Source organism: Pongo abelii, chromosome 20, assembly GCF_028885655.2.
Source record: "Pongo abelii isolate AG06213 chromosome 20, NHGRI_mPonAbe1-v2.0_pri, whole genome shotgun sequence".
Lineage (NCBI taxonomy): Eukaryota > Metazoa > Chordata > Mammalia > Primates > Hominidae > Pongo > Pongo abelii.
The window spans coordinates 18,480,731-18,503,781 of NC_072005.2; the positions used below are offsets into that span (position 1 = coordinate 18,480,731).

Sequence of the window (23,051 nt, forward strand, 5' to 3'; positions counted from 1 at the left end):
TTAGCTCTTGTTGCCCAGGCTGGAGTGCAATGGCACAATCTTGGCTCACCACAACCTCCGCCTCCCGGGTCCAAGTGATTCTCCTGCCTCAGCCTCCTGAGTAGCTGGGATTACAGGCATGTGCCACCGTGCCTGGCCTTTTTTTGTTGTATTTTTTTTTAGTACAGATGGAGTTTTATCATGTTGGCCAGGCTGATAGCTCTAACTCCTGACCTCAGGTGACCCACTCGTCTTGGTTTCCCGAAGTGCTGGGATTACAGGCATGAGCCACCACACCCAGTCATCCTGTAGGATTTTTTAGGGGTGAGGGACTTGAGGTGAGTGCTCTGGGCCGGGTCCCAGGCACATTTCTAGAGTGCACTGGGGACAGTTTCCATCTGGGACGGGCTGGACACCACCCCACTACCTGTACGTGGATATGGCAGGGGCACAGCTGAGACCACATTGGCAGTGCCTGACCTCCAGGAAAGATTTGGATCCCCATGCTGGCCACAGACCCCAGATGCATACTGCATGGTTGGAAACTTCAGAGTTCTCTTCCCTCTGGGATGTTCCAGATTCCCCTACTATACACAAGCCACTTCCATTAACCCAGAACACATCACCCAAGATCTAGGCTGTGGAGGACTTTATTCATTAGACCCAGAGAGCCATGAGTGCCTCCCACGAAGTCCCCACTGCAGGGATCCAGGGTCCTAGATGCCGGGCCAATGCGTGTACCGTGAGCTGTCCCAGGGGTCTGCTGGTCCCAAGAGCGCCTCTGTGTTCTTCAGACAGCTCCGGGTATGGTGACCTCGCCAGGTGGCTTGAACCATCTTCGCTGCCATTTGCTGCTGCCTCATCTGCCGGCGGATCTTAAAGCCCCTCCAGGCGGACTGGATGGCTGTGGCCGCTTTGTCCTGGCGATGCGGCTGCCTGGGACTCAGGGCAGCCTGCTGGTAGGCGGAGGACAAAGACACTGCCCCGGGGCCCCCAGCGCCCCGGCCCATGCCCTGCACCACGCGGGTGGGCTGGGTGCGTCCACAGGTATGACAGGTGCGAGGGCTGGAGCCCACTAGCATCACCACACTGGGCGGGCTCCCGATCCTGGAGCTCAGGGAGTGGCAGACGCCGCAAGCATGTGCCTGGCAGGACTGGAAGCAGCGATGGTCAGATACTGTCCTGGCTCTGCCATCCTGGAACCAGCTTCGGTCAGACATGACCTCGGCCCGGCCGCCCAGCTCCACCCACGTGACGGAGTGGAGCATCTGCCGGTGCCGGGCTTGGTCCCGGCGGGTGCTGTAGCCGCGCCAGGCAGCCTGGATGATTGTGGTGGCTCTGCAGAGGTGTGCCAGGTTCCGCCGCACACGGTAGCCACGCCAAGTAGCTTGGATGACCGTGGCCCCCCGGTGCCACACCCGGATCCTGCGACGCGCCAGGTAGCCACGGACGCCTGCCTGGATAGTGGTCACTGCAAGGATGCGGATCTCCTCTACAGCCTGCATGGACATCGTCGGCTCCCCGGACCACCTGGGATGCACCACCGCCTTGTTGCGCCGGGTGTCCCAGGGCGCAGCACCCCTGGCTGGCTCCCACGCGCGGTTCCACGATTGGCCACTAGCCACACCAGTGTCCGCGGGGCCCTGGAGTATAGTGGAGTTCAGGGATGCCTTATGATTAACGGCAGGATTCTGGGGGCTATAGGAGTCCTGCAATCCCCACGGTGACTCCTGGTTAAAAAGGGGCGGCAGGGAATCACTCGGGGAAGACTCGTAGCCTAGAGACACCCTCCGAACTCCCGGGGCCCCGGGAGGAATGGCCAAGGAGTGTGTCATCTCCCCAGTGCGGATGACGGGCCTTACCTCTGCAGAGGGCCTATGGGTGGAGTTTGCACCACCTCGGGCTGAGGCCTGGGATGGTTGTCTTTGCACATACTGGAAGGGCCTAACCCTGGCCACAGAACTTTCTAGCAGTTCTGGAACAATCCTACCATGCACGGATCTGTAGGAATTTTTAGGGCCCATGGAGTCCCAGCGGCTGCTCTGAGCCAGGTTTACAGACACTGTTTTCTGGAGTGGATTGGGGACAGCTTCTGTCTGGAAGGGACTGGACGATGCCCTTCTAGCCGAGGATGGATGTGGTGGAACATGTGAGACCATGCTGGCAGTCCCTGACCTCTGAGGAAGACTAGGATTCCCCATCCTGCCCACAGACACTGAAAGCCATCTGAAATCCTCAGTACTGCCACGGGCCAGCTGGGGTGATCCTGAGACTACATTAGAAGCCACTGTACCCTGAGAGTGATTTTGGGGTATGACGTGAATGACAGACCCCTGTTGATAAACTGAGGGGGTCTTAGTGGCTAAACCCGGGGCCTGGAAAGGGACAGGGACCATGCCACTAGCATGGCTGGGAGCCGCCTCCCTGAACAATGGTGTTTGGCCTTGGGGAAGAGACCCTTTCTCAGATAGGGACCTATGATCACGGCCCCCATCAGGTCCCAGAGGACTGGGGTACATCCACGGGGTTGCGCCAATGACCCTGGCTTTGCTGGTTAGGTCATTGGATCCACTTGATCCTGACACTTGGGACACAGCCTCATCCAATTCTCCTAGCTCGGCTTGGTCCCCTGTGGCCCCAGATGGCATTATCCCAGCATCTTGGCTCAATTGTAAGGGTCTTGATAGAACCGTGGGCACTCGGTGTAGACTCCTCACTGTGCCACTAGCTGCCGGGGCTGAGGAGTGACCTGGAGCCAGGCTGGTGGTGTGGGGCATCTGCAAGGGGGCTATAGGCCTCTCCCCAGCCAGGGCTTTGAGGAAAGGAGAGGCAGTGATGTCAATCACCATGGACCCCTTGGAGCAGCTCTGAGCCACACTAGAGGCCCCCATCATTGGCACAGAACCAAGGGGGACAACTGGGCTCACCCCACTCACTACCGAACCTGGGAGCAAGTTTGGAGCAGCTAAGCTATCGGAGGGTCTTACAGATAGACTCGGCTTCTTTCTGTCTGCCATCAGACTGGGAGCCACCCAACTGGACTCAGAGCCTGCGGGAAGGCTCTGACCCATGCCTCGGATGGCGGACCCCGGGGGAAGGCTGGAGGTTATGCCACCAGGCAGAGCGCCTGGGACTGCACCCGTGCTCATCTTACTGGCTATAAAATCCCCTGCCGCACCACAACCAGCTCTGCTCTTCAGAGAGTCCTGCGGAATCACATCTCTCTGCTGGTAACTGGGTGGGACCATGGGTGCCTCAGAAGGGTGCCAGCGGTCTATGTTTTTTGGAATAACCACACTGATCTGGGAGCTGCTGGGGCCAACGCTGTTCAGGGAAAGATTAGACTGAGTCATGGCCAGTCTGTTGGGCGCTGAAGCCAGAGAGGGGCTGGGGGCCATCCCTGTGGTTCCAGAGGGATGTGTCAAAGGGCCACCTGCCTCTAAGACCTGGGATGCAAGGGAAGCCACACCATTGGGCACCTGACATTGACTTTGGCCCATGCCAGTTGCTATGGTTCTCCGGGGGAGACTCCCAGCTAAGCCAGGAGACGTGGTCCCCTGAGACCCACTGAGGAACATAGCACCAGCCAAGGGCTCCTGGGGATGGCTTGTAGCCACACCCCTGAACAGAGGCGTGATTCGCTGGCCTACACAACAGGCCTCCTCATCAGCATGAGAGAAATGTGGTGTTGAAACACTAACCACAGAGGGTGGACACACATGCCTTCCACCAACCCTGGGTGGATGATGGAACCCAAAGGACACGTCGTTGAACTTGAAGTCCGGGGGGCTGGATACCATCTCACTAACCATCAGAGGTTCTTCACATAGGTTCACCCCAGTACCCAGGGAAGGCTGGTTCGGACCCTGGTCCATACTTCCAGCCACAGAGGGATATGGTACACCCGGGCTAACTGAAACAAACGCTGATGGGTGACACAGACACGGGGCTACTGAGTCCACCCTTGAACACTGCAGATTTGAATCCAGCCTAGAGCCCCAGCATGGCTCATTGAGGCCATGACATGTACCACTGACCACAGATGGCTGGGATCGGCTTGGGGCCAACCTAGTGTCCGGAGGTGACTGAGCCAGGCTTAGGGCTTCCGTGTGGGCCATAGATGGTGGGAATAGGCTGGGGGCTATGGCTGGCTCGGCTAGGCTGGAGGCTAGGGTACAGGATGAATATGTCTTGCCTGGGCTGGAGACCACAGATGGTTGGGCTTGCCTTGCGGATACTGCAGTGGTCTGAGATGGGTGGGCTAGGCTGGGGCCCATCCCACTGGCCAAATATGGATGAGCTAGGCTTGGAGACAACCCATGGGGTCCTGACGGGTGGGCTAGGCTTGGAGACACACCAATGGCTTGAGATGGCTGGGCTGGGCTTAAGGACACCACACAGGTCATAGGTCGGTGGGCTAGCCTTGAAGACATCCCTGTGGCTTGAGACGGCTGGGCTAGGCTTGGGGATATACCACAGGCCATAGGTTGATGAGCTGGTCTTAAGGGCATTGCAGTGGCTTGAGATAGCTGGGCAAGACTTGGGGACACCTCACTGGGCATAGATCGATGAACTTGGCTTGGGGACACTCTACAGGTCATAGATGCATGAGCTCGGCTAGGGGACATCCTGCTGGTTATAGATGCGTGAGGTTGGCTTGGGGACACCCTGGAGACCATTGGTGGGTAATCTTGTCTAGGGGACATCCCACTGGCTTGAGATGGCTGGGCTAGGCTTGAGGAAATGCTACTGGCCACAGATTGATAGGCTACACTTGGGGACACCCCAGTGGCCTGAGATGGCCAGGTCAAGCTTGGGGATTCCCCAGTGGCCTGAGGAGGCTGGACCAGGCTTGGAGACTCCCGAATGGCCATAGATGGGTGAGCTAGGCTTGGGGACACTCCAATGGTATGAAATGGCATGGCTAGGCTTGGGGACACTCCAATGGTCTGAGATGACATGGCTAGGCTTGGGGACACTCTGATGGTCAGAGATGGCTGGGTCAGGCTTGGAGACTCCCCAGTGGGCTGAGATGGGTAGGCTGGGCTTGGGGACATCTCGGTGGGCTGAGATGGGTAGGCTGAGCTTGGGGACTCACCAGTGACCACAGATGGGTCGCCTGGGCTTGGGGACACCTCAGTGGGCTGATATGGGTAGCCTGGGCTTGGGGACACCTCAGTGGCCATAGATAGGTAGCCTGAGCTTGGGGACACCTCAGTGGGCTGAGATGAGTAGTCTGGGCTTGGGGACATCTCAGTGGCCATAGATAGGTAGCCTGAGCTTGGGGACACCTCAGTGGGCTGATATGGGTAGCCTGGGCTTCGGGACACCTCAGTGGGCTGATATGGGTAGCCTGGGCTTGGGGACACCTCAGTGGCCATAGATAGGTAGCCTGAGCTTGGGGACACCTCAGTGGGCTGAGATGAGTAGTCTGGGCTTGGGGACATCTCAGTGGCCATAGATAGGTAGCCTGAGCTTGGGGACACCTCAGTGGGCTGATATGGGTAGCCTGGGCTTGGGGACACCTCAGTGGCCATAGATAGGTAGCCTGAGCTTGGGAACACCTCAGTGGGCTGATATGGGTAGCCTGGGCTTGGGGACACCTCAGTGGCCATAGATAGGTAGCCTGGGCTTGGGGACATCTCAGTGGCCATAGATAGGTAGCCTGAGCTTGGGGACACCTCAGTGGGCTGATATGGGTAGCCTGGGCTTGGGGACACCTCAGTGGGCTGATATGGGTAGCCTGGGCTTGGGGACAACTCAGTGGCCATAGATATGTAGCCTGAACTTGGGGACACCTCAGTGGGCTGAGATGAGTAGTCTGGGCTTGGGGACACCTCAGTAGCCATAGATAGGTAGCCTGAGCTTGGGGACACCTCAGTGGGCTGATATGGGTAGCCTGGGCTTGGGGACACCTCAGTGGCCATAGATAGGTAGCCTGAGCTTGGGGACACCTCAGTGGGCTGATATGGGTAGCCTGGGCTTGGGGATATCTCAGTGGGCTGATATGTGTAGGTTGGGTTTGGGGACACCTCAGTGGCCACAGATGGGTATCCTGGGCTTGGGGACATCTCAATGGCCATAGATATGTAGCCTGGGTTTGGGGGCACCTCAGTGGGCTGATATGAGTAGGCTGCGCTTGGGGACACCTCAGTGAGCTGATATGGGTGGGCTGAGCTTAGGGATACCTCAGTGGGCTGAAATGGCTGGGCCAGGGTTGGGTACTCTCCAATGGCCTGAGATGGGTAGGTTGGACTTGGGGACACCTCAGTGGGCTGAAATGGCTGGGCCAGGGTTGGGTACTCCCCAACAGCCTGAGATGGGTAGTCTGGACTTGGAGACACCCCAAAGGCTTGAGATGGCTGGGCCAGGTTTGAGGTTACCCCAGGGGCTTGAGATGGCTGGGCTAGGCTTGAAGGCTCCCCACTGTCCATAGATGGCTGGGCTAAGTTTTGGGACCCCCAGTTAGCCATTGATTGGTGACCTTGGTCTGAGGCCACTCCAAAGGTCCTTGATGGGTGTCCTCGGCTTGGGGACCTCCTAGTCACCACAGATGGCTGTGCTGGTCTTGGTATCACTCTATTAGGCACAGAGGAGTGTGGTAGCCTTGGGGTCACCCAATTACCCATAGATGGGCAGGTTAGCCTTGGGGACACCTTACTGGATGCTATATGCTGGGATAGGCTTGGGGCCAGCCTATTGAGCCCTGATGCCTGGCCTAGGTTTGGGGCTACCCTACTGGCCAGTGTAGCCTGGGACACAATTGGGGCCAAGCTCTTAGCCACAGATGGTGGCTTATATGCAGTGGAGACCACAGTACCTAAAGATAGAGTCCTCCTCAGCTCTGTCTTGACGGTTGCCTGGGACACCTCAATCAGATTCACAGAGCTCTTGCCTAAGGAGAACTTGTGGATCTCAGCCTCTGAGCCCCATTGAACATGCAAGGCCAAGCAGTTAGACACTGAGCTGTGTTGGAAAATGGGCACTTTCTCCGAGGCTGGAGTGGGCCGGTAGGGGAAGTGTAGGCTCATGTACCTATAGCCAGTTTCAGTCTCTTGCGTATCCTTAAACCTCTGGAGTGTCCTCATGGACTCCGGAGGAAAAAGGGACTTCACCGCAAGGTCCCCTTCTAAATTGCCTTCCCATGACTCATCTATCTTGTTGACAGCAGGCAGGCTGGCCACAGACATAGTGGAAAGGCTGAGGGAACTAGAGCTTTGCAGAGAGCTTTCGGAATTGTTCTCCTGCCTGTAGGTCACAAAGCCCTGGGAGAAGCTCCTGGCCAGGTCACTGTCTCGATCCTGTGGCAAACCACCTACTGGCTCACCGAGGATGGATGGCTGGTGGTCTGTTGCTAGCTTCTGGGGGCAGAGCAGGGCAGACACAGAACCCTGTGTTCGATTCCTCCCCTGTCCACAGACAGATGTCTTGGGACGAACTTGAGCCAACGCACTGCCGGGGGAAGCTTGAAACAGACCATGAGTCTTGGATGCCTGAGTTTTGGTCACCATGGTGACTTGCAAGGGACTTGGGGCCCCCTTGTCTATCACCTCCCTAGTACCCAGGGAGGCCTGTTTGTGATTTGGGGGCTGATACCTCCTCCCCAGGCTCTCCTTGGAAGCCCTGGATGCCTGCTGCTGGCCTCTGGCCACTGAGGGTTGGTAGAGAACAGGATGTACCCCTGAGGACTGACACCAAGGCGGGGCCCCACAGTCTGGGTAAGGCTGGTGAACATGGGCAGCCCTCCCACCACCCACGCTGCAAGGAAGCCTACCCGAGGCCACCCTGCCCTCCCCGGTCGATGGATGAGAGACCACCCTGCTGACCACATGTGGCCTGTGGCAGCTCGGGGCCGTGCCATAGGTCACGGAGGGCTGGTTCATGCTTGGGCCCACACAGTTGGCAATGAGAGGCTGCCACAGACTCAGGGGTGGCTGCACGTGGGACAGCTTGAGCAAACTGGGGCCCTCCCCACTCCCCTCGGGGTTAAAATCTGATGCCAATGCGCCAGGCTCTAGGGTCGGGCGTGCTTTTTCCTTCCGGAACTTGGGGCTCAAATCCAGGTTTGAGGAGAAGTCCCTGCTGGACTCCATCTCCCGGGACAGCATGGGATACAGGCCAGTGATCAGGGGGCCCTGGTGAATGCTGGTGATGACGCTGCCCATCACGGAGGCTCCCACAGTGACCACAGATAAGCAGGGTGACTCCCACAAGATGGCCCCATCCCCCATCTCCTCCAAGGGCCCGGCAGGTTGGCCCATGGTGAAGCAACCCCAGATCCCAACCTGGGAATCCCTGACCTTGCTGGTCTGTGGTCTCACAGGGCCCAGGGAGGGCCCCCATGCGGCCGATGGACTCCTCCTGCAGGCCACCTCTGCCGGGGCCGGCGTCTTAGTCACCCCGCTTCCTGTTGATTTCAAGGTGGCCTTGGGGAGGATGGTTCCAGTCCTCAGGGCCACCCGACACCAAGACTGGCTTAGGAGAGCACCCAGCTCACCCTGACACAGGGCCTGGCTCAGAGCCGCCCACTCCTCCTCTGTCAAAGCCTTGCTAAGCACCTCGGCCAATTTACCCTGCGTGACCTTGGTGAGTTCCGCCCGCAGCTCGCCCCGAGACAGGGCTCGGGACAGGGTCAGGCGCAGCTCACTCCAGGACAGCGCCTTCACCAGCGCCATGCTCAGCATGCTCTGGGGCAGGGCTTTGGTGACAGTGGCACCCAGGACCTCCTTGGACAGGGCCTGGTTCAGAGCTGCCCAGACTTCTCCCTGGGAGAGGGCTTTGGCCAACAGAGTGCAGAGATCCTCCTGGGATGCCAGCACACCAGCTACTTCAGCACACAAGGAGGCCAGCAGGGAGCCTACCGTGTCCTCCTGGCAGGGCACCACCTGGCCGGGCATTGATGGCTGGGCATGTGTGGCTCTGCTGTCTCCCCAGGACTCAACATTGCATGTGGAATGTCCGGTGGGTGCCATCAGCGGCACCAGCATACCCTGGACCTCACAGACTGCCGGGCATGGTCCCCCCTGAGTGGTCTTCCCCGGCACGTGTCTGTGGGGCTGTGGCTGGGTCCGTCTGTCCTCTGGCTTGGCCCAGGGTGGGGTGCTGAGGCCACCGAGGTGCTGGCAGGCGTGGTTGGACACCTTGGACCCTGTTAGGAGCACCTGGGAGTGGGTGTTGCTGCTGAGATCAGCAGCCTGGTGCACTGGGATGAGGCACTTGGTTATGTCTGTGATCGGCTGTCCCCGGGACTGCGTCTTGTTCAGACAAGTGGCTAGAGGCGCTTGGGATTGGACCTTCATGGCACCTGTGGCCAGATGTGCCTGGGAATGCATCTTGCTCAGACAGGTGACCAGATGGGCCAGGGATGGGGTCTTGGTCAGCTCAGTGGGCAAATGTCCCTGAGATGAGGCCTTGGTCAGCGGGGCGGCCAGTGGTCTCTGGGACAGGCAGGGTGGATGTCTCTGGGATGAGGCCTTGGTCAGTGGGGCAGCCGGCTGTCCCCGGGGCAGGGTGACAGCCGTGTCCACGGGCACATACATGTGAGGTGGCTTGTCCCCTTCCTCAGCAACTTTTGTCCAGGATGGAGCCCCAGCCATTTCCACTGCCACACTGGTCTTAAATGCCATGTCTTTTTTCACCTGTTTCTGGGGGCCAGTCTTGATTTTTTCGGCTTCCAAAGGAAGCTTAGCTGGAGCCCTGGGGACCCCAGTTCCCGGATGTGGTTGGGCCAGGCACCTGATCTTCCCCTCAGCCAAATAGGAGGCAGATGAGGCTTTCACCACCTCTGCAGCCTGCTTCACATTCACGGTGGCCTTGGCCTTGGATGGGTTCTCATGGATGGAGCCTGGGGTATCGGGAGTTCCGGCTGCTACCGCCGCTTGGGGTGGAGCCTTGACATTTGCCGCTGTTGGAGAGGCCAGACACAGAGTCTTGAGGATGGTGGCCACTGAGCGTAACTGGGCTGGGGTCTTGGTTATCATGGCTGCCAGGCGAGTTTGGGGTGAGGGCTTGGTCACCCCAACTGGGCTCATCTGGGATGAAGTCTTGGACATTGTGGCTGCCAGACATGTTTGCAATGGGTTTCTGGCTGGGGTGGCGACCGGGTGCGTATGGGATGGGGTCTTTGCCATCACAGGCCCTGGGCATACCTGGGGCAGGCTCTTCACGATGGAGGCCAGAAGGGAAACCTGAGGTTGGTTCTTTGCCGTAATGGTCACAGGGCATGTCTGCCTTGGGGTGCCAGTTCTGGAGGCTGTGGGGTGCACCTGGATCTTGGTCATTGTGGGCATGGGGTATGTGTGAGGTGCAGTTTTGGTCACTGTGGGCCCCGGATACATCTGGGCTGGGGTCTTGGTTACTGTTACTTTGGGAACTGGGCTAGTCTTGGGTGGGGTGGTGGTCGTCGTGGACGCTGGATATGTCTGTGGCAGGGTCACGGAGACCACTGGGTATGTCTGGAGTAAAGTCTTGGTGATCATGGGCCCTGGACATATCTGGAAGGGGGCTTTGGCTTTGGGGGTCTCTGCTTTCACAGGGCCCTGGGTTTGGGCTCTGGATGGTCCTGTAACTGCCTGGTCATACCTTCTGGACAATGGTGTCTCCGGAGCCCCGGCTTTGTTGGTCCGGGCAGTTACACGTTTGGTCTTCACTGAGTCACCCTCTATGTGGACGAGGCAGGTGCTTCTGATGGTTCTGGTCAGCAGGCATGGCTGGCATTTTGCATCCAGACTCACTGGGCAGGGAAATCTGATGGTGACCGTCTGGTGTGGCAGGAAGGCCAGCCCCCGGACTCCGGCAGCATGAGGAACCTGCACGCACGGCTCTGGGGTACCCTGAGCTGCTGGGGGCTGTAGGAGGGGCGACAACTGGGGTCTGCAGAGGACCAGATTGTCACAGGAAGGGAACTGGGTCTCCTTGTTCACCATGATGGGCGGGGACAGAAGGCGGTTCTCTTCCGGATGCTGGAAGCGCACCTGCTGTGGGGCGTGATAAGGAATGTCCCCCTCCTCCGCCCTCATTTTCTTTACCAACGGCTTGCTGGAGTGAAGGATGTGTCTCTTGTTGAAGCGCTGCCAGGCCTCCTGGATGGCCTTGGCCGCCATCATCTGGGAAATCAGCTTCTGCCGGAGCCAATAGCCCCTCCAGTTGGCTTGGATGAGCGTGGCTGCGCGGGCGTGCATCATGTCCATCTCGTCTACCAGGATGTTCTTGAAGGCCTGGCTCTCGACCACAGCCCGGAGGCGTGGGATGCGGCGGGACGCCGTCTTGGCTTCGGCAGCCTGTTGCGGAAGATGCTCCTTGGACTTGAGGCCCTCGTGCTGGGGCTGTGGAGGCGCTTTCTCCATTTTGTCCGGGAGACTAGGGGTGGGCGGGGGCTGAAGGATGCACTGCCCACTGGGTGACAACTGGCTTGTGAACTGTAGCTGGGCGGCCGGCTGCATTGCCTTGATTACCGGACAGGTCAGCTCTGCCTGTGGGGGCGGCAGGGGGTGGTCAGAGTGTAGCAGGTCCTGCAGACAAGAGGTCTCCTGGCTGGGGTGGACACTGGCCCCCCAGACCCAGATCTTCTTGCTCCTGGCACCTTGCGATCTTCCGCCTCCCTTTTTCCATCCGTCCCTCTCCCAAGTGGCCTTTGCCAACCTTATATCCACCTCTCATCATCCTACGGCCACTTCATCTTGGCACACAGTGCATGACACCTGAATGCATGACCGCTTACCTGCTTTTCTTTTTTCTTTTCTTTTTTTTTTTTTTTGGAGGCAGAGTTTCGCTCTTGTTGCCCAGGCTGGAGTACAATGCTGTGATCTTGGCTCACCACAACCTCCGCCTCCTGGGTTCAAGCGATTCTCCTGCCTCAGCCTCCCAAGTAGCTGGGATTACAGGTGCACGCCACCATGCCTGGCTACTTTTCTGTATTTTTAGAAGAGACGGGGTTTCACCATGTTGGCCAGGCTGGTCTCAAACTCCTGACCTCAGGTGATCCACCTGCCTCAGCCTCCCAAAGTGCTGGGATTACAGGTGTGAGCCACCGTGCCCGGCCTGCTTTTCAAACTTTATCTTGGATGTACCCCGGGTTTAGCACTGATCACAATGTTTTGGAAATTTCCTGTTTGCCTGTGTGTGTGTGTGTGTGTGTGTGTTTGAAAAAGAGAGAGAGAGAAGTGTGGTGGGGGAGATTATTTGCCTCTCCCCATTGACTGTGAATCCTAGAAGACAGAGTCATTTCTGTGTCCCCATCTCAGTCATAGGGCTTGGTTCCAAGCTGTGAATGGGTAGGTATCGGGTGGGTGGGCATCTTGACTGATAAATGGTGAGTGGATTGGAAGTTGGATGGACAGAACGATACAGGACTAGATACTGAATGGATGAATCAGTCGATGAGTGAATGGTAGATGGGTTGGAAAGACAGATGAAGGTTTGGATGAATAGGTAAATAAAGTGTTAAAGGCAAATTGGCCAGGTGCGGTGGCTCACGTCTGTCATTCCAGCACTTTGGGAGGCCAAGGTGGGCAGACTTCTTGGGGTCAGGAGTTCGAGGCCAGCCGGGCCAACATGGTGAAACCCATCTCTACTAAAAATACAGAAAAGTAGGCCGGGCACAGTGGTTCATGCCTGTAATCCCAGCATTTTGGGAGGCTGAGATGAGCGGATCACAAGGTCAGGAGTTCGAGACCAGCCTGGCTAACATGGTGAAACCCCATCTCTACTAAAAATACAAAAATTAGCTCGGCATGGTGGCACGTGCCTGTAATCCCAGCTACTCAGGAGGCTGAGGCAGGAGAATTGTTTGAACCTGGTAGGCAGAGGTTGCAGTAAGCCGAGATCATGCCACCTCACTCCAGCCTGGGTGACAGAGCAAGACTCTGTCTCAAAAAAAAAAAAAAAAGAGCCAGGTATGGTGGCATGTGCCTGTAGTCCCAGCTAGTCGGGAGGCTGAGGCAGGAGAATTGCTTGAACCCGGGAGGAGGAGGTTGCAGTGAGCCAAGATCGCGCCATCACACTCCAGCCTGGGCAACAAAAGTGAAACTCCGTGTCAAATAAAAGGAAAGAAGGAAGGAAGGAAGGAAGGAAGGGAGGGAGGGAGGGAGGGAGGGAGGGAGGGAGGAAGGGAAATTAAAGAGAGCTGGAGAGACTGGTGAAGAGATAACCCAACAAGAGGTAGACTGATGGGTGGATGGGTGGGTGGGTGGATTTAGGGGATGGATAGGTAAATGGCATATGGAAGGATGGAAAGAAGGAAGAAAAAGTGGTGACTGTGGCTTTCAGAAGTAACTAGGATGCAGAGAGAGCTGGGACACTGTCAAGCCACCCTGATGCATAGCCTGGAGCACAGCACACTTGGTTTGGCAGAAGCCCCTCTCTTCAGGTTGGACTAGCCAGACCCCTTGCCCATAGACCAACTTCTTACCTTGAAGGGTCATAGATTTGGAGGAGTAGCAGGAGAAGAAGGTGCAATCTCAGAAGCCAGCCTGCAAGAGGAGGCAGCCTTCAGCCTTTCATCCATGCAATATGCAGCAACACTGCCGTGGGCTGGCTCAAGACCAACACAAAAAGAAATGTTAAAAGCAAAAACACTAAATTCTAAAATTTCTAAATTCTAAAAACGCTAAATTCTAGAAAAGAAAAGAAATGTGCAAAGATGAGGAAATTTATTCCAGTGTTATTTTGTAGCTAGAAATCAAACAAAACAACTGGAAATAACCAAAACAGTGATTAGTAGAGGTTCTGCTACAAATGAATACAGAAGTATGTTCAGGGATGTTTAACACTGCATTGCTTAGCAGAGGAAAAACTGGAAGAAACCAAAATTATCAATGAAGACAGGCTTAAATTAATCATACAAGGGCATGATATCCAGGCATCAGAAATGGTGTCCAGGCTGAGCACAGTGGTTCTTGCCTGCAATCCCAGCACTTTGGGAGGCCAAGATGGGAGGATCACTTGAGGACAGGAGTTTGAGACCAGCCTGGGAAACTAAGCAAGAACTGTCTCTTTAAAAAAAAAAAAAAAAAAAAAAAAAAAAAAATTGGCCGGGCGCAGCTCATGCCTGTAATTCCAGCACTCCGGGAGGCTGAGGAGGGTGGATCACCTGAAGTCAGGAGTTCCAGACCAGCCTGGCCAACATGGTAAAACCCCGTCTCTACTAAAAATACAAGAAATTAGCCAGGCATAGTGGTCGACACCTGTAATTCCAGCTACTCAGGAGGCTGAGGCAGGAGAATATCTTGAACCCGGGAGGCAGAGATTTCAGTGAGCCGAGATCGTGCCATTGTACTCCATCTGGGGCAACAAGAGCAAAACTCTGTCTCAAAAAAAAAAAAAAAAAAAAAAAAAACTGGCCGGGCACAGTGGCTCATGTCTGTAACCCCAGCAATTTGGAAGGCCAAGGTGGGTAGGTCACTTGAGGCCGGGAGTTCCAGACCAGCCTGGGCAACATGGTAAAAGCCGTCTCTACTAAAAATATAAAAATTAGCCAAGCATGGTGACATGCACCTGTAGTCCCAGCTACTCGGGAGGCTGAGACAGGAAGATCATTTGAGGCCAGGAGGTTGAGACTGCGGTAAGCTATGATGGCACCACTGCAATCAAGCCTGAGCGACAGAATGAGACCCTATCTCTTTTTTGTTTTTAAAACAGAGTCCCACCCTTTTGCCCAGGCTGGAGTGCAGTGTCACAATCTCGGCTCACTGCAACCTCTGCTTCCCGGGTTCAAGAGATTCTTGTGCCTCACCCTCCCAAGTAGCTGGGATGACAAGTGCAAGCCACGGTGCCTGGCTGAGACCCTGTCTCAAAAAAAAAAAAAAAAAAAAAAAAAAGATTGTGATTAAAGAGTAAGTATAAGATAAAAGGAAGCCTGGGAGGCCGGGCATGGTGGCTCACATCTGTCATCCCAGCACTTTGGGAGGCCAAGGCAGGTGGATCACAAGGTCAGGAGTTCGAGAACAGCCTGGCCAACATGGTGAAACCCCATCTCTACTAAAAATACAAAAATTAGCCAGGCACGGTGGCACGCACCTGTAATCCCAGCTACTTCGGAGGCTGAAGGAGGAGAATCACTTGAACCCAGGAGATGGAGATTGCAGTGAGCCGAGATCATGCAACTGCACTCCAGCCTGGGCGACAGAGTGAGACTCTGTCTCACAAAAAAAAAAACAACAAAAACCAGGTGCGGTGGCTCACGCCTGTAATCCCAGTACTTTGGGAGGCCGAGGTGGGTGGGTCACGTGAGGTCAGGAGTTCAAGACCAGCCTGGCCAACATGGTGAAACTCTCTGCTAAAAATACAAAAATTAGCCAGGCATGACGGTAGGTGCCTGTAATCCCAGCTACTTAGGAGGCTGAAGCGGGAGAATCTCTTGAACCCGGTAGGCGAAGGTTGCAGTGAGCTGAGATCATACCATTGCACACCAGCCTGGGTGACTGAGCGAAATTCAGTCTCAAAAAAAAAAAAAAGATAAAATGAAACTCTATGTGGTGCTTTAGGGCTGAGGGAGTATCCCCAAAAAAGAGGCAAATTTGGAGAACATTCAGATTTCCTTGCAGAAAGTATGATCCCGCCTAACAAGTTAACGGAGATAATTGCTGGATCGGCCAAGCCAGAGCTGGTCTGGAGTTGCAGAACAAGCAAAAGGCCCACCCTCCAGGGTGCAGATGTGGGAACAGGTTATCAACAGTTGGTGCTGTGGATGTGCACTGGAAACATAAGTGTTGTTGGGGCAGGAGGCCTTCAATGTGTATGGGCCACCGTGGGGGCTCTGTTCTTTTATTATTTTATTTATTTATGATTTTTGAGACAGAGTCTCACTCTGTCACCCAGGCTGGAGTGCAGTGGCACGCACCATCTTGGCTCACTGCAATCTCCGCCTCCGGGGTTCAAGCGATTCTCCTGCCTCAGCCTCCCGAGTAGCTGGGATTACAGGCATGAACCACCACACCCAGCTAATTTTGTTTTGTTTTGTTTTTGGAGGGATGGAGTTTCACCATGTTGGCCAGGCTGGTCTCAAACTCCTGATCTCAGGTGATTCACCTGCCTCGGCCCCCAAAGTGCTGCCACCGCGCCTGGCCTTTTTTTTTTTTTTTTTTCTTTTGAGTTTCGTTCTTGTCGCCAAGGCTGGAGTGCAGTGGCGCGATCTCCTTTACTGCAACCTCCTCCTCTTGGGTTCAAGCGATTCTCCTGCCTTGGCCTCCTGAGTAGCTGGGATTACAGGCACCCGCCACCACACCTAGCTAATTTTTGTATTTTTAGTACAGATGGGGTTTCATCATATTGGTCAGGCTGGTCTCAAATTCCTGACCTCGGGTGATCCACCCACCTTGGCCTCCCAAAGCGCTGGGATTACAGGCATGAGCCACCGCGCCCGGCCTTAGGGGCTCTGTTTTTTGTGTGTGTTGAGAGGGCTGCAGAAAGGTTTTCACCAGATCAAGACTGCAAAGTCACAGGACCACGTTCTGGACCCAGGGCTCGGGCAGGCTTCACCTGGTGTCTTCACACCTCTATCCCTAATGCCTCACCAGCGCCCTCTATTGAGAATTCTTAGCATTGTGCTCACTTTTTTTTTTTTTTTTTTTTTTTTGAGACGGAGTCTCGCTCTGTCTCCCAGGCTGGAGTGCTCTGGCACGATCTCGGCTCACTGCAAGCTCCACCTCCCGGGTTCACGCCATTCTCCTGCCTCAGCCTCCTGAGTAGCTGGGACTACAGGCGTCTGCCACCACGCCCAGTTAATATTTTGTATTTTTAGTAGAGACGGGGTTTCACCGTGTTAGCCAGGATGGTCTCGATCTCCTGACCTCATGATTCGCCCACCTTGGCCTCCCAAAGTGCTGGGATTACAGGCGTGAGCCACCGCATCCGGCCAAGCATTGTGCTCACTTTAAAGGAGACATAACGAAAGAAATTCCTTTGTTTATCACATATTGAAAGGGTCCATTCGGAGACAAGAGGCAATGCATGGATAATTGACACACATATATTTATTATTTTTATTTTTTTGAGACGGACGGAATCTTGCTCTGTTGCCCAGGCTGAAGTGCAGTGGCACGATCTCGGCTCACTGCAACCTCCACCTCCCGGATCAAAGTGATTCTCCTGTCTCAGCCTCTCGAGTAGCTGGGATTACAGGCACTTGCCACCACACTTGGCTAACTTTTGTATTTTTAGTAGAGATGGGGTTTCACCATGTTGGCCAGACTGGTCTCGAACCCCTGACCTCAAGTGATCCGCCCGCCTCGGCCTCCCAAAGTGCTGGGATTACAGGCATGAGTCACCATGCCTGGCCTAATTATTATTATTATTTTTGAGACGGAGTTTTGCTTTTGTTACCCAGGCTGGAGTGTAATGGCACCATCTTGGCTCACTGCAACCTCTGCCTCTGGGTTCAAGCGATTCTCCTGCCTTAGCCTCCCAAGTAGCTAGGATTACAGGCATGCGCCACCACACCTGACTAATTTTGTATTTTTAGTAGAAACGGGGTTTCTCCATGTTGGTCAGGCTGGTCTTGAACTCCTGACCACAGGTAATCTGCCTGCCTCAGCTTCCCAAAGTGCTGGAATTACAGGCATGAGCCACCTCACCCGGCCTAATTTTTGAATTTTTAGTAGAGATGGGGTTTGACCATATTGGTCAGGCTGGTCTCGAACTCCTGACGCAGAAGAATCACTTGAACCCGGGAGACAGCAGCTTTGGGAGCTGAATGGGCCCATTCCAGGGGCTGAGGTTTCATCAACCAAACGGTGCAGCTCTTTAGAGGAACTCAACCAGAAGGGGTGAGAAACAGGATTGTGGGGGATGAGAAGAACGAACAGGGGCCCCCTGGACAGAGAAGCCGAGCGACTGGCTCGGTAATTTTGAGTAAACCCCTCTGAGCCTCAATTTCCCTATCTGTCACAAGACGTAAGATCACCATCCTCAGGTTGCCAAAGAGACACAACAGGCTCGGCTGGGTGCAGTGGCTCCTGCCCGTAATCCAAGCACTTTGGGGGACCAAGGTGGGAGGATCGCTGGAGCCCAAGAGTTTGAAAACAGCCTGGGTAACATGTCTCTATTTATTTAAAATAATAATAATAAAGAGACATAACAGGCTTTCCAGGATGTCCCCCATCACAGGTGAACAAATCCACCATCAAGGCTTTAGAGGTCCCTCGAGCCCCTGCTCTGAGGGGCCAAGGAGCTGACCCATCATTTGCAGTCACCCAGAAGGGCTCTAAAGGCACTGGGGGCCAGAGGAGAATGACAGGGTCCCCCACGAACCCTCGCAAACAAGCCCTCCACCAGCCCCACTCACCCGCCCCCGAAGCCACCAGCCCCACTCACCCGCCCCCAAAGCCACCAGCCCCACTCACCTGCCCCTGAAGCTGAACCCAGCAGTCTGAACGACCAGTCTTGGAGCCCTGGTGCCGCAGCAGCTTTGTGACTCAAAGCCGAGTTCTGGCCAATCCCTGGCAGCTCTTAGGGGGCGGGGATTCTAGAGGGCACAGCCAGAGGTTGGGGAACAGGATGCAGGGCAGGGCAGGGCAGAGCCAAAGGTCATGGTGGTTGCTACCTACACCGGCTCATCCTGAGTACAAAGGGTTCTCAGCACAGAGGGAATCCCAAATCTCCCCCTCCATGTACCTAGAGGCAGCTTCAGTCTTTCATCCCATGGGCATTTTCTGAGCACCTACTATATGCTGGAATTTGCCCCAGGTCTGGGGATACAAACAACTGAAAGAATTTGGGGGTGTAAAATGGCTAGATGGGAAGGAACCAAAAAGGGGGTACAACGGGCCAGTCAGGGTTCTCATCGACATCTTGGGTCTGGCTCTGAAACTGCGGGCTCCTTGGGGTGGGGCCGGACTTGACATCTCTTGGGATCCCCACTGGGCCCGGCAAAAGTGGGTACTGACCCTGAGCCGCAGCACTGTAACGGGAAGTCAGGCCGCTGTCCTGGGTCACCTCCTGGGGCTGGGCTGGGGCCCAGCATGAGTCACCGCTGGCTGGGCCGAGGCTGACACGCACCTTGGACTCAGTGCAGCTGGCTCCAGCCAAAGCCAGCCTGGCCCAGAAGCCTCCGCCTGGGGAGCCGCTGGGGGTTGCCGGGACAAGAACCAGCAGGGGTGCCTGGCCTCCCTCTGCAGAGATCACCCCCTCCAAAACCTTCTCTATACTGTGGCTGTGACTTTGGACAAAATCAGGGACATGGCACATGGCAGTTGGATGGGGTTTAAATCCTTTGTCTGTTTTTTGAGATTGAGTCTCGCTCTGCTGCCCAGGGTGGAGTGCAGTGGTACGATCTCGGCTCACTGCAACCTCCACCTCCCCGGGTTCAAGCAATTCTTGTGCCTCAGCCTCCTGAGTAGCTGGGACTACAGGTGCACGCTATGGCGCCCAGCTGATTTATGTAGTTTTAGTAGAGATAGGATTTCACCATGTTGGCCAAGCTGGTCTCAAACTCCTGACCTCAAGTGATCCGCCTGCTGCGGCCTCCCAAAGTGCTGGGATTACAGGCGTGAGCCACTGCGCCCAGCTCATCCTTTGGATGTTTCATCAGAACAGGTCCCTTCAGTGCTGTCAACGAGCTAAACACAAACTGGGAGTTTTCAGGGCAATTGGAGGCTGTAGGAGCCCAGTAAGGTGCTGGCCTAGCCTGAGGGTTACTGGGGACAGGCTTCCGAAGACTGTGCAGCTGAGGCTGGGAGGTGGCGCTCAGCTGGATGACTGGGGGAAGAGTGGCTGGTACAGAACTACAGCTGCAGCCGTGCAAAGACCCTGAGGCCAGGAAGGGAGGATATTGGGAATTTGGGTAGAGAGGCTCCTGAAAGGAAACACTGGCCAGCCCAGGGACTGGTGCAGTCAGGACATTTTCCAAAAAGTTTTCAAGTAAGGAGTCAGATCTGTGATTTAGAAAAAACCCTTCACATCACAGCTCATGCGTGCTTGACTCCCCCATCAGACTGGAGGGCTGGCCTCCTGGGAGTATGCAACAACTAGGTGTCAATAAAGGCTGAGGAGGCTGGGCGCGATGGCTCACACCTATAATCCCAGCACTTTGGGAGGCCAAGGCGGGCAGACCGCTTGAGCCCAGGAGTTCGAGACCAGCCTGACCAACATGGCAAAACCCCGTCTCTACTAATAATACAAAAATTAGCCAGGCATGATGACAAATGCCTGTAATCCCAGCTACTTTGGTGGCTGAGGCAGGAGAGTCGCTTGAACCCAGGAGGTGGAGGCTACAGTGAGCTGGGATTGCACCACTGCACTCTAGCCTGAATGAGAGTGAGACCCTGATTCAAAAAAAAAAAGAAAAAGAAAAAGATAGAGGCCAAGTACAGTGGCTCAATACCTATAGTCCCAGCATTTTGGGAGACCGAGGTTGGAGGATCACTTGAGCACAGGAGTTCAAAACCAGCCTGGGCAACAAAGATCCCATCTCTACAAACAAATTATTTAAAAATTAGTAGGGCGGCTGGGCGCGGTGGCTCACACCTGTAATCCCAGCACTTTGGGAGGCTGAGGCTGGCGGATCATGAGGTCAGGAGATCGAGATCATCCTGGCTAACACGGTGAAAGCCCATCTCTACTAAAAATACAAAAAAATTAGCCAGGCATGGTGGCGGGCGCCTGTAGTCCCAGCTACTCAGGAGGCTGAGGCAGGAGAATGGCGTGAACGCAGGAGGCAGAGCTTGCATTGAGCTGAGATCGCGCCACTGCACTCCAGCCTGGGCGACAGAGCGAGACTCCGTCTCAAAAAAAAAAAATTTAGCTGGGCATGGTGGCAGGTACCTGTAATCCAGCTAATCGAGAGGCTGAGGCAAGTGAATCGCTTGAACCTGGGAGGTGGAGGTTGCGATAAGCCAAGATCAGGCCATTGCACTCCAGCCTGGGCGACAGAGGAAGACTCAGTCTCAACACACAAAAAAAAGAAAGAAAAGGTATTTCCTCCACCTCTCTGCAGGGCTCCTCAGAGGCCTCTTGCCTTAGACCACTTGGGGGCAGGCAGGCAAGAGACCTGGGTTTGAATCTCTGCTCTGCCATTTAACAGGGGTGTTGGCTGGGTGCGGTGGTTCATGCCTGTAATCCCAGCACTTTGGGAGGCCCAGGCAGGTGGATCACGAGGTCAGGAGATCAAGACCATCCTGGCTAAAACAGTGAAACCCCGTCTCTACTAAAAGTACAAAAAATTAACCAAGCGTGGTGGCGGGTGCCTGTAGTCCCAGCTACTCAGGAGGCTGAGGCAGGAGAATGGCATGAACCTGGGAGGCGGAGCTTGCAGTGAGCCAAGACTGCGCCACTGCACTCCAGCCTGGGCGACAGAGCGAGACTCCGCCTCAAAAAAAAAAAAACAAAAACAAAAACAAAAAAACAGGGGTGTTGGGCAAGTCTCAAAACCTCCCTTCCCCTTCTCTACTAATTGGGGGCCACAGTAGGTACCATCATTGAGTGCGGTCACTGTTGTCCGTCCCCTGAGCACCTCCCAGTTCTGACTTCTGACCTGAGAGATGTTACGCTGGATGCAAACACGCCCATCTCACAGCACAAGACGTAGAGGCCATCGGGGGAGGAAGACTCACCTGAGATCTCACAAATGCCAACTGGAACCTAAGCTGGGACCCAGTCTCCCAACCAGTGACACTCTGCCCTAGATGTGGTTCTTGGTGTCCTGTGTGTCAAGACACCCCTGCTCTCCCACCTCAGCCTCAGTTCCCTTCAGCAGGTTCCTTCAGGCCCTGCTGAAACGTCTGCATGACCTCCCACAAGGCAATGTGACAGCTAAAAACCAAACCCTGGCCGGACGTAGGGGCTCACACCTGTAATCCCAGCACTTTGGGAGGCCAAGGTGGGTGTACCACTTGAGGTCAGGAGTTCCAGACCAGCCTGACCAACATGGTGAAACCCTGTCTCTACTAAAAGTCCAAAAAAGTAGCCGGGCGTGGTGGGCACCTGTAATCCGAGCTACTTGGAGGCTGAGGCAGGAGAATCACTTGAACCCAGGAGGCAGAGGTTGCGGTGAGCCTAGATGGCGCCACTGCACTCCAGTCTGGGTGACAGAGCAAGACTCTGTCTCAAACAAACGAACCCCAACATAGCTGTTGGTGGCAAGGCCTGACTTTCTCCATGACCAAGGGATGGTGGCCATTCTCTGCAAGTTTCTTCATCTGTAGAATGGGTACAGTTCAGTGGCCCTCCCTAACAGGGCTGGCTAGGTACACATGGCCACCAACCCTACTTGCTGTGTGACCTCGGCCACTAATGTTCACATCCCTCAGGGTCCCCAATGAGTTGGAAGCCCAAAGCGCAGGGTCTTAACAGCAAAGGGCAGAGCAGGCAAGAGAAGCAGGAAGCCTGGGGTCAAGGCTCTGAAAGTGAGGAGTCCAAGGTCGGACTGTCTCTGCACAGTCTCCTTAAAAGGCTGTGTGATGTCAAGCCAGTTGCTCAACCTCTCTGAACCTTAGGTTTCCTCAAACTGGGGAGTAGGATGTTGGGAGGAGGAGGAGAAGCGAACTTCAGGGAGATACTTGGAAAATCCCAGTCCTGGAGGCAGACCTCTTGGGTTAGATCCCACCTGTGTCACCTTCCTCCTGGTACTGGGTCCATCAGCTTGTCCTGGACCTCAGCATCCCCCGATCCACCAAACGAGAAAAGCTTACACTGTAAGCCAAGCACTGCTCTGTAAACATAAACTCTATTAATCGTCACAACTTTATGAGGCAAGTTTTTCGACTGTTCTCCCCATTTTACGGACAGGCAAATCAAGGCCCAAAAGGTTAAAAAGTTTACTGAGTTTCTGTCTCTTCCTTCCTGCCTTGGGCTGGGGTTGTGCCCTTTCCACCTCGAAAACTCTCCTTCCCAAAAGGCAAGGGGGCACTAGCTAGTTCCAAACGCAGATCAAAGACCCCAAGACCCCTCCCCAACCTGGACATCAGCCGGCCCCGCGCCCAGGCGCGTCTAGGGGGCGCTCGCTACGCGCCAGATGTGCGGGCCCCTCTCGGACACCCGCTCTCTGCTCCCTCCCAACAAGGGGAGGAGCTAGGGACAGAGGGAGGAGAGAGAGGCGGGGGTGTAGGGGGGACGCGAACCAGGCCCCGCCCAGCCTGCCA

General features: G+C 55.3%; 1 protein-coding gene across 1 annotated transcript; it reads right to left on the minus strand.

The window, feature by feature from the left end:
- Positions 1–611: 611 nt before the first annotated feature.
- Positions 612–22,979, minus strand: IQCN (IQ motif containing N). The gene is given in 5 exon segments (XM_054539927.2): positions 612–1,622; positions 8,280–11,342; positions 11,344–11,450; positions 13,388–13,509; positions 18,318–22,979. Coding segments are annotated over 4 exon segments (4,110 nt in total). The 5' UTR covers positions 13,401–13,509; positions 18,318–22,979; the 3' UTR covers positions 612–695.
- Between the last annotated feature and the right edge of the window lie 72 nt (positions 22,980–23,051).